The sequence below is a fragment of the Pelophylax lessonae genome (assembly GCF_965119305.1).
Source record: "Pelophylax lessonae genome assembly, chromosome: 1".
Taxonomy (NCBI): domain Eukaryota; kingdom Metazoa; phylum Chordata; class Amphibia; order Anura; family Ranidae; genus Pelophylax; species Pelophylax lessonae.
In genome coordinates, this window is record NC_138768.1 from 78,955,714 (window position 1) to 78,968,759 (window position 13,046).

General features: G+C 46.5%; 1 protein-coding gene across 1 annotated transcript in view; it reads right to left on the reverse strand.

Annotated features, from left to right (window-relative positions):
- CPLANE1 (ciliogenesis and planar polarity effector complex subunit 1) overlaps positions 1-13,046 on the reverse strand; it is a 383,258-nt gene that overhangs the window by 17,868 nt on the left and 352,344 nt on the right. The window contains exons 50-52 of the mRNA XM_082255738.1: positions 12,126-12,266; positions 11,712-11,830; positions 5,451-5,540 (exon numbers count right to left, since the gene is read on the reverse strand). Of these exons, the coding sequence (XP_082111864.1) occupies positions 5,451-5,540; positions 11,712-11,830; positions 12,126-12,266 (350 nt within the window). The remainder of the gene's footprint in view (positions 1-5,450; positions 5,541-11,711; positions 11,831-12,125; positions 12,267-13,046) is intronic.

The window sequence follows — 13,046 nt, forward strand, 5'->3', positions numbered from 1 at the left end:
TAGTAGCCTGCGCAAGAAAAGTATTCTTCCTCCCTGTGAGACCTTATACAATATCATCCAGGGTAGCTCCAAACACGCGATCTCCTTGAAAGGGAAGATCAGTCAAGGCCTTTTTAGAAGTCTGGTCCGCAGACCAGCATTTGAGCCAAAAGACACGCCAAAGGACCACTGCAAAAACAGAGTTCCGAGCCACTAGGGGAGCCGCATCCAAAGAGGCATCACAGATAAACTGCAGACCCTAGACCAGCTGGTCCCCAGCTCAGCAAAGGCAGGGGGGAGCTGTTCTCCCTCCAGGTCACGGTGTAAAAGCTTTGTCCACTCTGTCAGAGTTTGCGACACCAGGGCAATGGCGAATATTGGCTTCAGTGCCAAACCAGCCAGAGAGTACATATTGCGGGCCACAGCCTCCGCCTTCCTGTCAGCCAGATCCTTAAAGACCGGGGACTCTTCAACCGGAATCATGGTTGCTTTGTTTAATCTGGAAACCGGAGGGTCCACCACCGGTGGAACAGTCCACTTCTTAAGAAGGGACTCCTCATAGGGGTAATGCCTAGTAAAGCACTTAGGGACCCCACGGGAACACTTTGGTCGTCTCCACCTTTTAGCGACAATTCTGTCTAAATAGGCGAGGAAAGGAAACACCTTTGCCACTCTGGATGGCTTGTGAGTGCCAAAGGGAATTTGCGCCTCCATCTCAGCTGCATCCTCCATATTCAAGATTTCACGTACAGATACAATCAGTGCTTCCACTAGCGCCTTTTCGTGCGCGGTTGCAGACGTGGAGGAATCATTTTCACATCAGAGGATTCCGGGCGCGTGGTTGCAGACCCAACAGGGTGACCCACGTCCGAAGCGGCTGAATCAGATTCAGGATCTGATGAGACAGAGGAAGGCGGGGGGCACTTTTTGCTAGCCCGTTGTCCGAAAACCACCTCCACCCGGGACACAAAGAACTCCAGGACCGCCGCCAGTGCATCCATGGATGGTTGGGACCCAGAGGGCCCCGCAGCCTCAGAGAGGGGATCAGGTGGGGAGATGTGCTCTAAAGACACCATGAATCACCAGGGGGACTTGACAAAAAGTGTAAAACACTGCAAGGGACAACCCCCACTGTGCTGGCAGCACCACTCGTTGGCCAGGCATAAGAAACAAGTGATCCTCAGCAGAGAGGGAGAGAACCCCACCAGACTCGCCACGCAGCAGAAATAGGCACCTGCAGCCACCAGGATAATATGCACTCCACGTGCGGCAATCATGAAGGGAAAGGATCCAGGAGTCAGAACCAGGGGATGAGGAAGGGCTCCCACCGCCAAAATCGCTGCCCCCAGGGCTCCACTGTCATGGGCAAACCACTGCAAAATGGCCGCTCGGACTACACAAACATGGTCCCTGTACATAGAAACACACAGGCTACAAGAAATTGGCAGTCCTGTGTGGCACTACGAGGCTTACAGAGATCCAGGAGGGAACCCAGGCCTCAAGGACGAACCCAGGCAGGAGCTCCCACCAGGTACAAGAGCCCCCCCGCACAGTCGATTGTCTGGTTGGCGGCAGCGCATCCCCAGGCCCTCATCACCAGCATAGCTCCCTGCCCCCACCCCAGGAAGTGGACCAGACTACCCAAACAGCCCCAGCATATGTGGAGGGGGGAAGGATGGGGGACAGATGAAGGGGGTGCCTGATGGGAAAGAGGGGAACTCGGGTGTCCAACTGTCTCAAGGAGCACTGCTCCAGACAGGCACCACTCGAGACAGAATCCCTCGCCATCGAAATGGGGGGGCATTAAGCCACAGGAGGAACGCTGTGTTTAGGTCCGAGACCTGGTCTTATGCGCCCTCGCGAGGCATTTAACACGCATTCCAGCCCCCGTCAGATGGGGCTATGTCACGGCCAACCTAGCACGGAGGCTGAGGTCTACGTGCGCTTGCTGGCCAGACTGGGGTGGGTGACCACTGGATCTAGATTATCCAGCCCATCGTCCAGTTTGGCAGTGTATTGTAGATCTTACAGGAGCATTGACAGACATTGCTTCTTCTAAACCACTGGGTTATACTGCCCCCTACAGGAGTAGGACACTAGGCAGCTTGACTACGCCTTTGGGCAGTCCCAGGGGGTATACACCCACACTCAGCTATAGGTACTTAGTTTTGTTACAAGCAGTGTCAGACGAAAACCAACTCCACAGAGGGGGTGGGTGCTGCGTCCGTCAATGAACATCAGAGAAATGGATTTTACGGCAAGTTAAAAATCCCATTTTCTCTTTTGTTCATTGAAAGACACAGCTCCGAATTTTTCGTAACCATTTGGATGTCCCAAAGCAGTGTTAAACATGAGGGGTGGGAAAACAGCGGAAAAAAATTCCCAAGGCTAAACATAGCCAACCTGGTAACATGGAGCTCAACCAAAACAACTGGAGCTCACCTGAAAAAAAAAACAATACAGCCTCAAAGAGGACCAGGTCCTCTAAACAGCAGACTGCAAAAACTTGCGGCCAAAAGAAGCATCCGCAGATGCCAATACAGCCACTTTATAAAACTTTTGTAAAAGTGTGCACAAACAACCAGATGGCCGCCTTGCAACCCTGCATCACTGAAGCCTGATGACGGAAGGCCCAGGAGGCACTAAGCGCCCTAGTAGAGAGTGTGCCTTAACAAGGAAAAGAGGAACCTGACCCCTAATTGAATAGGCTTGAATCACTGTGTCTGATCCATCTGGAAATGGTCACAGCAAAAACAGCCAACCCTTTTTGAGGTCCAACCGTGAGTACATAGGTGTGCACAGCCTATTGCATTAGGGTGTACACCTTAAAGCTCAAACACATACATGTGTATATATACTGATGGTGTCAGTAGACTCTATCAGTAGGGCAGAGAGAGGGCAGTGGATGGTGTCAGTAGTTTTCATTTTTTATTATATTTTACAATTTTAGTATTTTTAGTATTTTTTTATATTTTTTTTAAAAACATTGTAGGAGCCGTTAGGGGGCTTCCCTGAAATATCAGGGGTTCAAACACGGCGAATCTGCGCCACACACCCTGTGCGCACACCTATGCGTGAGTACAAATAGTGAGTCTGACTTCCTAAAAGACTCCGTAGCTGCCAGGTACACCAGGTACACCCTGATTGCCCGAACCGCAACCAGTGAATGCAGAGCAATTTCCTTTGCATGTTTAGGCCTGGGACATAGGGAAGGCAACACAAGGTCTTCATTCAAATGGAAATCAGAAGTGACCTTTGGAAGGATCAACGGACAGGGACGAAGAACCACTTTAGCACTATAAACCAACAGGTAAGGTGAATGACAACGCCGTCAGCTCAGACACCCTGTTTGCAGAAGTAATAGCCACCAAAAATGCCACCTTCTGGGAAAACGTAAGCAGGGGAACCTTCCGATATTTTCAAAGGGATATTCCTGGATAACTGACAACACCAATTTGAGGAGCCACGGCGGGAATGGAGACCGCACTGGAGGAACCAAGTGTCGGGGTCCCTGGATAAAGGAACGCACCAAGGAAAGTGTGGTCAATGGATGTTGAAAGAAAACCGCCAAAGCCGAAACCTGATCCTGGATGCTGCTCAACCCCCCATTGCAGGAAAGATTTGAGCCACCGAAAAGGAGCGAGGGAGAACCCAAAAGACGACCACGCAACATACGTCTTCCAAATATGATGGTAGATCTTCCCAGATTTAAATTTTCTAACCTTTAACAGCGTAGGAATCACTGATTCAGTCAAACCTCTATCCTACAACATCTGGCTTTCAACAGCCAAGTCGTTTAAACCAGCGACTGTAAAGCAGGATGAAATATAAGTCATTGAGACAGGAGATCTTCCCTGATAGGAAGTCTCCAAGAAGCATCGGTGACCAGCCGTACCAGATCGGTGTACCAAGACCAGCGAGGCCAGTCTGGAGCCACCGGAAAGACTGGAAACCCTTGCTGCCTCGCTGCCTTGATCCTTCACATGAGTCTTGATAGAAGTTTGAGAGGGGGGAAAGGCATAAATCAGACAATAAAAATGAAAATTCAGCGCTTAAAATCAAATGGATGGGTAAGCAGCTGTACACCAGGATAGGTCAAACCTACCAAAACCTATAATATGCAGTAAAAGAAAATAAAGTGCAGCGCTATAAAATTACAAATAGTGCATAAAATCATTCACATTAAAATGTATAAAATGCACAATAAAAAGCATATGGATCATAAATCATAAAGTCCTTAAAAGCTGATTTCCAAAGTGAAAAGCAGGAATAATTAAAACGACACTGCAAACGTGACTCCTCCACCACAGATAATACAGCCTCTCACCTCCTGTATTCGACCACTAGGGGTCACAACACTTTGTATCAGTAAGCCAGAAGATCTGTATATCCAGGATTCAACAGATTCTCAGAAACTCATGTATGGCAATCCGGAAAAGATAAATAAAACGATCTAATGCTCTCCGCTTAATTAAGGACATTTATTAAAGTAAAAAATAAAGCATCACTCACAAGCAACGCACTGTCACAGTGCCAGATGAAAGCGAAAGTGCAGACGTGTTCCAGGATCTCAGAGAGCTGCGGGTGACGTCAGACTCCTTCCCCCTTATGCATTACGTCAATAGGCATGACTTCCTCAGCTGTGTGCGTCTCAATGAACATGAAAATTTTTTTTGCTGTTAGTCAGTGGGAAGGTCCACTATATTTTGGTGAATCCTAGTTCTGATTCACCCTCTTGGTGGAGAATTGTGCAATTCATAAAGCAGTTTTCTACATCTCTCAATTCTCCACAAACGAATCAATCTGCTGCACAAATTCAGACAATGTGTAATCCACCTAGGAAGTATCAGATGCACAGCTAATTTCTGTTTTCTATGACATGGCAGCATTTCAGCCACCAATGTCCATGTCCAGAACAATGTTACATTGAGATACAAAAATCAGAGCGAGTATGGCTCTATTCACATTTGTGCAACTCTGATGCGACTTTACACTCTGGCACTCAAGTCGCCTCAAAGTAGTGCAGGAACCTTTTTTAAATCACACAGTTTGGAACTGAAATCAATGGGCTGCAGCTTGTCATGTGACTTTAGCTGTCCAAAGGCGTATGACAAGTCACATGAAGCCTAAGGCTGTGTTAAATAACTCTCTTCCACTGTCAAGAGCACCCAAAATGCAGAATTATGTTATAGTATCAGACATATGAACATAAACAACACTGCCGCTAATTATTTAGAAATTGCAGAAAGGATGAAAAAAGTAAATGTGATTGAATGAATTTTAGTCCACGCTACAACACTGTGCTGGTTATTTACTACCCATACAAGTACTAGAGCAACTGCTTGCTTTTATGTTGCTTTTTTTAACTGCTATTAAAAAATTATAGCTGGAATCTCATTGATTGTTTTACACTTTTCTTTCCTTTATACGTGTCCAGATACGTAATCTAAGTAGCAATATGATCCTCTTACCGTATCTTCTATTGACAGCATAGCTAGGCACACTGCGGGGCCGGAGTATGGGTTCGGACACACTCTTTGGAAGGACAAATGTTGCTGTTCCTGTGTGAAAACATTCAGCAGACAGAAGAATTGGTATTCAGCAGAGTCTATGTGTAAAAAACCTGACTCAGAGGTGGCTAGAGTCTAAGTATTGCACCCCAAAAATAAACCAGGTGGAAGTTCCTACTTTGAAGCAGAATTCAAGTAAGCCAATCGTAGTTTTCCCTTCTCCAGAGAGCAGAGCTGATGATGTAGTGAGGTCAGGACAATGTGTTGTTACTTGTTTCAGGTAAGTGACCAATAAATAATTATTCAAGCCAGAAAACTTAGTATTCTCAGGAGAGCTCAGCAATGGCAGCCTCCATGCTTTCTAGGTATAGTCTTTTTTTAACTACTTGCCATCCGCCTGTTGTACATAAACAGATGGATGACTACTTTCCCAGGGCAGGAGTCTGCTTTATTTTTTATGTGGTGTACATGCATGACCAATACACTGTGATTGCATGGTCCACTGTGATCATTGTGATCAATCACAGCATCACACAGTGTAAACAATGGCTGAGGTTAGCAGCCAGTTCTCCAGCCAAGCAAGTCAGCCAGGAAACAAACCTCTCCAGAAGGAAAGGTCTGCTGTCGTATTCTTTGTCTCCTTCCAATACTGGGATCCTGGCTGTCTGGTCCTTTGAGTAACAACTTCAACCATTTGAAGACTGGCATATGTTAAACTTCCCTCCTTGTCCAGGCCATTTTTAGGTGATACGTTTGACTAACAGTTACTCAGCCATGCAATAGTGTTCCCAAATTAATTTTATACCATCAGATAGAGCTTAGTTTTGGTGGCATTTAATGGCTTTACACTTGCATTGCCCTCTGAAAAGCAATCCACTCTGGATCATTTTTTAGAGGGCAGTGGACAGGCAGCTGGGAGATGATATGTTGGCTCCCGAGAACCCCGGTTTTAACCTTGAAAGCATGCAAAGCTGCAGCATGTGTACCCCCCTGTTCGGCCACCATGTTAGCTTAAAGTAGGACTATAGGCAAAACTTTTTTTTTCACTTTGGATAGAGTAAGGGATGTTATAACCCTCACCAGGTTTTATTTTACCATCTATGTTCTATTGGGAAGATTTACCTTTACTTTCTGTCCCATTGCTAAAACAGGAAGGGATAGGAAATCCCTACGAATTAAAGGGGTTGTAAAGTTAGAAGGTTTTTTTTATCTTAATGCATTAAGATGAAAAAACCTTCTGTGTGCAGCAGCCCCCCTTAGCCCCCCTAATGCTTACCCAAGCCCCATCTCGATCCAGCACTGTCCACAACTGTCTCAGCCGTCCGGGACTCCCCTCCTCATTAGCTATGACACAGCAGCAACACCAGTGGCTCCTGCTACTGTCAATCAAAGTCAGTTAGCCAATCAGGAGAGAAAGGGGCTCTCCTGTCTGAATGGATACAAGGAGATGAGCCTCGGCTCGGGTTCCCCCATAGCAAACTGCTTGTGTGGGGGCACTCAAAGGGAGGAAGGGGCCAGGAGAGCCGAAGAGGGACCCAAGAAGAGGAGGATCTGGGATTCTCTGTGCAAAACCAACAGCACAGAGCAGTAAGTATAACATGTTTGTTATTCTTCCAGAAAAAAAAAAAAGCAATTTACAATCACTTTAAGGGACTCCCTTGGGGCCCCCAGGTCACCAGAACTAGTGCTCTGATTGGAAGATTTCCCTTCTTTTACTTTTCTGGGGACAACCCAATATTAGTGATTTTCTTTTACTTTCACTTTCAATGATAATAGTAAACAGGACAAATAAAGAAGGTATTTGCATTGTGCATAAAAATAAGCAGCTGAGACACGCATTGCTGTTCAGAGGGCAACACAAGTGGAAACAAGCCCAAGGCTAACTCTGGCTTTAGCAAAATGTTACATTTTGCCCCATATTTAGGTTAACATGCTGTGAAGCATCAGAATGCACATATCCTCTGCACATGTCTGCACTTTACCAGTAATGTAAAGCTGGCTATACAATTTTTCCAATTCAATTTCCTTTAGATTTCCTTCAACTATGTAGTGCAAGGGCCACCCTGACTGCATACAAATTGAAAGTGTTTAGGTTTGACCTCATATTATATGGTTTTGACAAATCTAAAGGAAAATTATACAAGATAATTGTATAATCTATGGTCAGCCTTACAATTCTAGGCTTTTGGTGGACCTGGTAGCTTTTCGTCAAAGAAAACCAATATGAAGATGATCACTCCTCACCTCATTCTGAAAATGCTAGTTGCCTAGCTGTCTCACACTTCAGTAATTTGAGTCACTGACCTGGAACAAGCATACAACTAGTAAAGTCTGATAAAAGTCACAATTCTTTAAAAAAAATAAAAAATAAATGCCATTTTTTTCTCCAGGTAAAAAAAAAAATTGTATTTATTATTTTTTTGTTTAATAAAAACCTGTAAAGCATTGCACCCACGATCAGCAGATTGTGGGTGCAATCTCAGGCTTCTGCAGAACATGTTACTAAAGGTGAACTTATCCTTTAAAGTGTTACTAAACCCAGGACCCTGCATTCACTATATCTGGTCTCCACAGCACACAGAACATGGTAATGCAAATGTTTTAGTAAATATAAACTGCTAAAATTGGGTTTTTGACTTACCATAAAATCCATCTCTCTGATGTTCATTGAACGAACACAGCTCCTAAGGATTCTTGACCATTGGGTTATACTGCCCCCTACAGGAGTAGGACACTAGGCAGAAAAATAGCTTGACTATTCCTATGGGCAGTCCCAGGAGGTATACTGCCCCTCTCTGCTATAGGTACTCCGATTTTTTTACAAGCAGTGTCAGAAGTATTACAGCTCCATAGAGAGGAGGGTGCTGTGTCCGTCAATGAACATCAGAGAAATGGATTTTAAGTCAAAAGGCCCATTTTCTCGTTCGTTCATTGACGGACACAGCTCCTTAGGAATCTTGACCATTGGGACGTCCCAAAGCAGTGCCAAACATGAGGGGTGGGAACAGCAAAAAAAAAAAAAAGGCTACACATTAGCCAACCAGGTAACAGGAACTCAATAAAAAACAACTGGAGCCCATCTGAACAATACTTCCCCAGAGGGGGAAACAGCAGCCTGCAAAACCTTGCGGCCAAAGGAAGCATCTGCAGATGCCAACACATCCACTTTTTAGAATTTTGTGAAAGTGTGTACCGCCTACCAAGTGGCCGCCTTTCAAACCTGTGTCACTAACGCCTGATGACAGAAGGCCCAAGAAGCATTGAACGCCTGAGTAGAGTGTGCCATGAAAGGGGAAGGAGGAACCTGACCCTTGACAGAATAGGCCTGAGTCCCCCTCTGCCTGACCCATCTTGAAAAGGTTGCAAAAGAAGCAGACGTGAACACAAATAGGGAGTCTGACTTCCGAAAAGACTCCGTAGCTGCCAGGTACACCCGAATCGCCCGAACCACATCCAGAGCATGCAATGTAATTTCCTTAGGATGTTTAGGCCTGGGACACAGGGAAGGCAACACAATGTCTCCATTCAAAAGGAAATCAGAGACTACTTCAGGAAGGAATGACAGACAGGGGCGAAGAATCACCTTATCTTTGTGGACCACCAAGTAAGAGTTGCAACAAGATAACGCCACCAATTCGGACACACTGCAACAGAGGTGATAGCCACCAAAAAGGCCACCCTCTGGGACAGCGTAAGCAGGGAAATCTCCCAAATATTTTGAAAGGGAAACTTCTGGAGGACTGAAAGCACCAAGATCAGATCCCAAGGCGGTAGAGGAGACCGCACTGGTGGTGTCAAATGTCGAACCCCTTGAATTAAGGTACACACCATGGAGTGCATGGCCAGGGGCAGTTGAAAGAACCCTGGCAAGGCCGACACCTGGCCCTTGATGGTACTCAAGGTCAATTTCTGCTCAACCCCCCAGTGAAGGAAGGTCAAGACCCGAGCCATCGAGAAAAAGCGAGGGTGAACACCAAGTTACCACGAAATGAAAGCTTCCCATGTACGATGGTAGAACTTCCTGGAGGTAGACTAGCCCAGCCTTGAACACCGACCCAGGCAAACCTCCAACCCCCAGCACCTGGCTTTTAACAGCCAGGCCGTCCAAGCCAGCGACTGCGAGCAGGATGGAAGATCGGCCCTTGGGACAGCAGATCCTCTCCGAAAGGCAGCATCCAAGGGATGTCGGCGACCCATCGCACCAGGTCTGCGAACCAAGACCAGTGAGGTCAGTACGGGGCCACTAGAATAACCGGAATCCTTTCGGCCTCGATCCGGTGTAAAAATTGTGGCAAAAGCTAGAGAGGAGGAAGAGCGTAGATCAAAATGATACTGGCCCCATGGGGCCATCAGAGTCTCTGTGGCGCCCACCAGAGGATCCCGTGACCTTGCCAAAAATCTCAGTACCTTTCTGTTGAGCCAGGACGCCAACAGATCCACCAAAAGCATATCTAATGAAACACGTTCCGGTGAAGGGACCACTCCCCTTGGTCCAACGCCTGCCGACTAAGATAGCCTGCCTGACAGTTTTTCCACTTCTGGCATATGTATGGTGGAGAGGGCCAGAAAGAAGTGTTCTGCACACCAGAGAAACCAGGAGGGGGCCGCCTACTGCCGATTCCTCTTCAGGGCGAATCGTCCTCACAATCTCCCGCAGAGGATGCCGCAATGCCCCCCCCCCAAAGGGGGACTGCCCGCCGCCAGTGCCTCTCTGATGAGGGTAGTCCCACAGGCAGAATCCCCCCTAGGGCCCCACAACACTAACATGGAAGGGCGCCCTTAGTCTAATGGCGGCTACAGCTGCCAGCGACTTTCAACAGCAATGCCGTCAAGAGGGGAGGGCATATTTTCACCACGGAGAGCGGCGGTTTCAGGCGCCCTCAGTAGGGCTGCCCCCCAAAGCGTCCGGCCGGTAGGCCACAAATCCACTTCCTCAATTACCGGCGGGCCTGACTGCGTGGAGCGTGGACCTGCAGAAAGACTCACAGTCAACCGCTCCCCAGGCCTAACAGCAGAAAAGGTGAGCCCAAGGGAGACTCCCCCCCCCCCAGCACAAACAACCTCGAGGGAGGAGGGGGACAGTGCACCCCCTTGATACCCAGACCAGGGGGACACAGTGCATGTGGAAAAAACAGTCCACAATCTCACCGGGGGGAGGGAAGTACCCGTGCCCCACTTACCATCCAGGAAGGAGGGATAGGGCCAACTACTTACTGGTCCAATGTAATGTTTTGCGGGTAACACTCCAAAGACAGAACCTCTGGGGGGGGGGGGGGGCTGTCGGCCAAGGCAACACTGTGACGCAGACTATATGTGTTCCCACGAGAGGTTTAACTCGCTGGCCGCCCCCGTCCAGGATGGGGCCTGTCGCAGCCGACCTAGTGCACAGCTGCGGTCAGTGCGTGCTTGCTGCCCACACAGGGGTGGCCACTGGATCTAGATTATTCAGCCAATCGCCTGGTCCGACAGTTGATTGTAGATCTTGCAGGAAAAAAAACAGGAGAAAAAAAGCCATTTTAAAGGGAAATAATTGCCAGGACCAGAGATCCCAGCAGAAAACTAGGTCCATACTCCTGACTATAGCAGAGAGGGGGGAGTATACCTCATGGGACTGCCCATAGGCAAAGTCAGGTTCTTTTTCTGCCTAGTGTTCTACTCCTGTAGGGGGCAGTATAATTCAGTGGTCAACAATCCTAAGGAGCTGTGTCTGTCAATGAACGAAAGAGAAATACCTTTTTTATCAGCAGTTAGAGCAGTCTTGTGACTTCTATCAATGTCTGGTTAAAGCTTGTAGGAGGAGTTTTCATTCTACTCTGACTGTCCTATAGAACTGCAGAACCCCTGACCCGCTGTCTGGACAGTGCTGATTGGAACTGTGCTGATCACATGCACTCTCCCAAGATAAAAAGAAAAAAAAAAAAACTCTCTAGCAATAAACACCAAACTGAGCATGTGCAACTTGTCCCCTAGCCTCTGTTCTATCAGGAGATGGATTAGGGACAGTGAAAGAAGGGGCGGATCAGAGAAGACAGGATCACACAGCGTTTTTGCACAATGAGCAGGAATGACCTCTTAGGTTCCACAGTGAGTATAACAAGCAAGCTTTACTGCATATACATATTGATATTACTGTTGTGGGTTTTCATAACACTTTAAGTTCAGAGATACTTTGGCAGCCCTGTGTAATGCTACCACATCACCTGACAACCCATTTCTTCTTACCTCGGGTCTGTGTCCGTAAAGGAGAAGAGATGGACCTTGGCTGTAGTACACCAGTTCTGGAGTTTGACCGACTTTTCTCATTATGGGAAGTGGACAAGCTGTGAGCCGCTTGGCGAGATCTGCAACACCAAAACAACACCAAAGTGGACTGTATGATAACAGCTATGAGATGTGCTGGTATAATCTGGTTTACAGATATCTCATGCATTAGGAAAACTATACACTTGAAGATAAACCATCCCTCCTCCTGCTGGGTTCTTTTTGCTCAAAGCACTCATGGAATAAGGCCTTAGACATTGAATGATCTGAATGAAAAGTACTTCTTTCTATCATATAATATACTCCTTTACATGTTTCTGTAATTTAAATTAAGCAAAAGCAGAGAGTGGTTAAAAAGAGCTGCTAGTAACTCACCCAGTAGAGGAGGGCTGAGCTGTCTGGGACCTGCTGGGTTTGGTACTTCTAACTGGAATCTGTGGGGCAGCCGATACCATCTCCTGCATGAGACTCAGAGCATCTGATATCCGGTGACTGTGGTGCTCGGAGAGAAGCATCCTGAAAACACACAGAGAACACTGCTGACATTCTCAGAGTGTCTACAGCTACCGTGTGGATTAGACGCATACAAGGCTACAGCGTACACAGGGAGATTTTGTGCGTAATTAGTGAAAATTGCTTTAAGGGAATTTTGTGTATTTGGGACAGCTAACAGGAACAGTTTCACGAAGATCTGTAAAACATTTGCCAATAAACTTGAAGCAGATTTCACATTGAGGGTATGTTTGTAGTTACATAGTTAGGTAAAAAAAAAAAAAATACATCCATGTTATCAAGCTCAACTGACAAAAAAATAAAAAATTAAAAAAAGCCTGCATCCACAGAACCCTAAACCTACAGTTCACCCAGAGGGAGGCAAAATAACCTATCAATAAATCATGGCCCAATTTACTCCAACAGGGAAATATTTCCTTCCTGATCCCTTAACCACCTCGATAAGGGGCACTTTTACCCCCATTCCTGCCCAGGCCAATTTTCAGCTTTCAGCGCTGTCACACTTTGAATGACAATTGGGCATTCATGCAACACTGTACCCATATAAAATTTTTTATCATTTTTTTCACACAAATAAGAGCTTTTGTTTGGTGTTATTTACTCACCACTGGGTTTTTTAATTTTTTGCTAAATAAACGAAAAAAGGCTGAAAATTAAAAAAAAAAAAATGTTTTTCATAGCTTGTTAAAAAAAAATTGCAAACCGGTATTTTTTCTCCTTAACTGATGTGCGCTGATGAGGCAGATTTCTTTATTCTACCATCTAAGCTAGCCTTTCTCAACC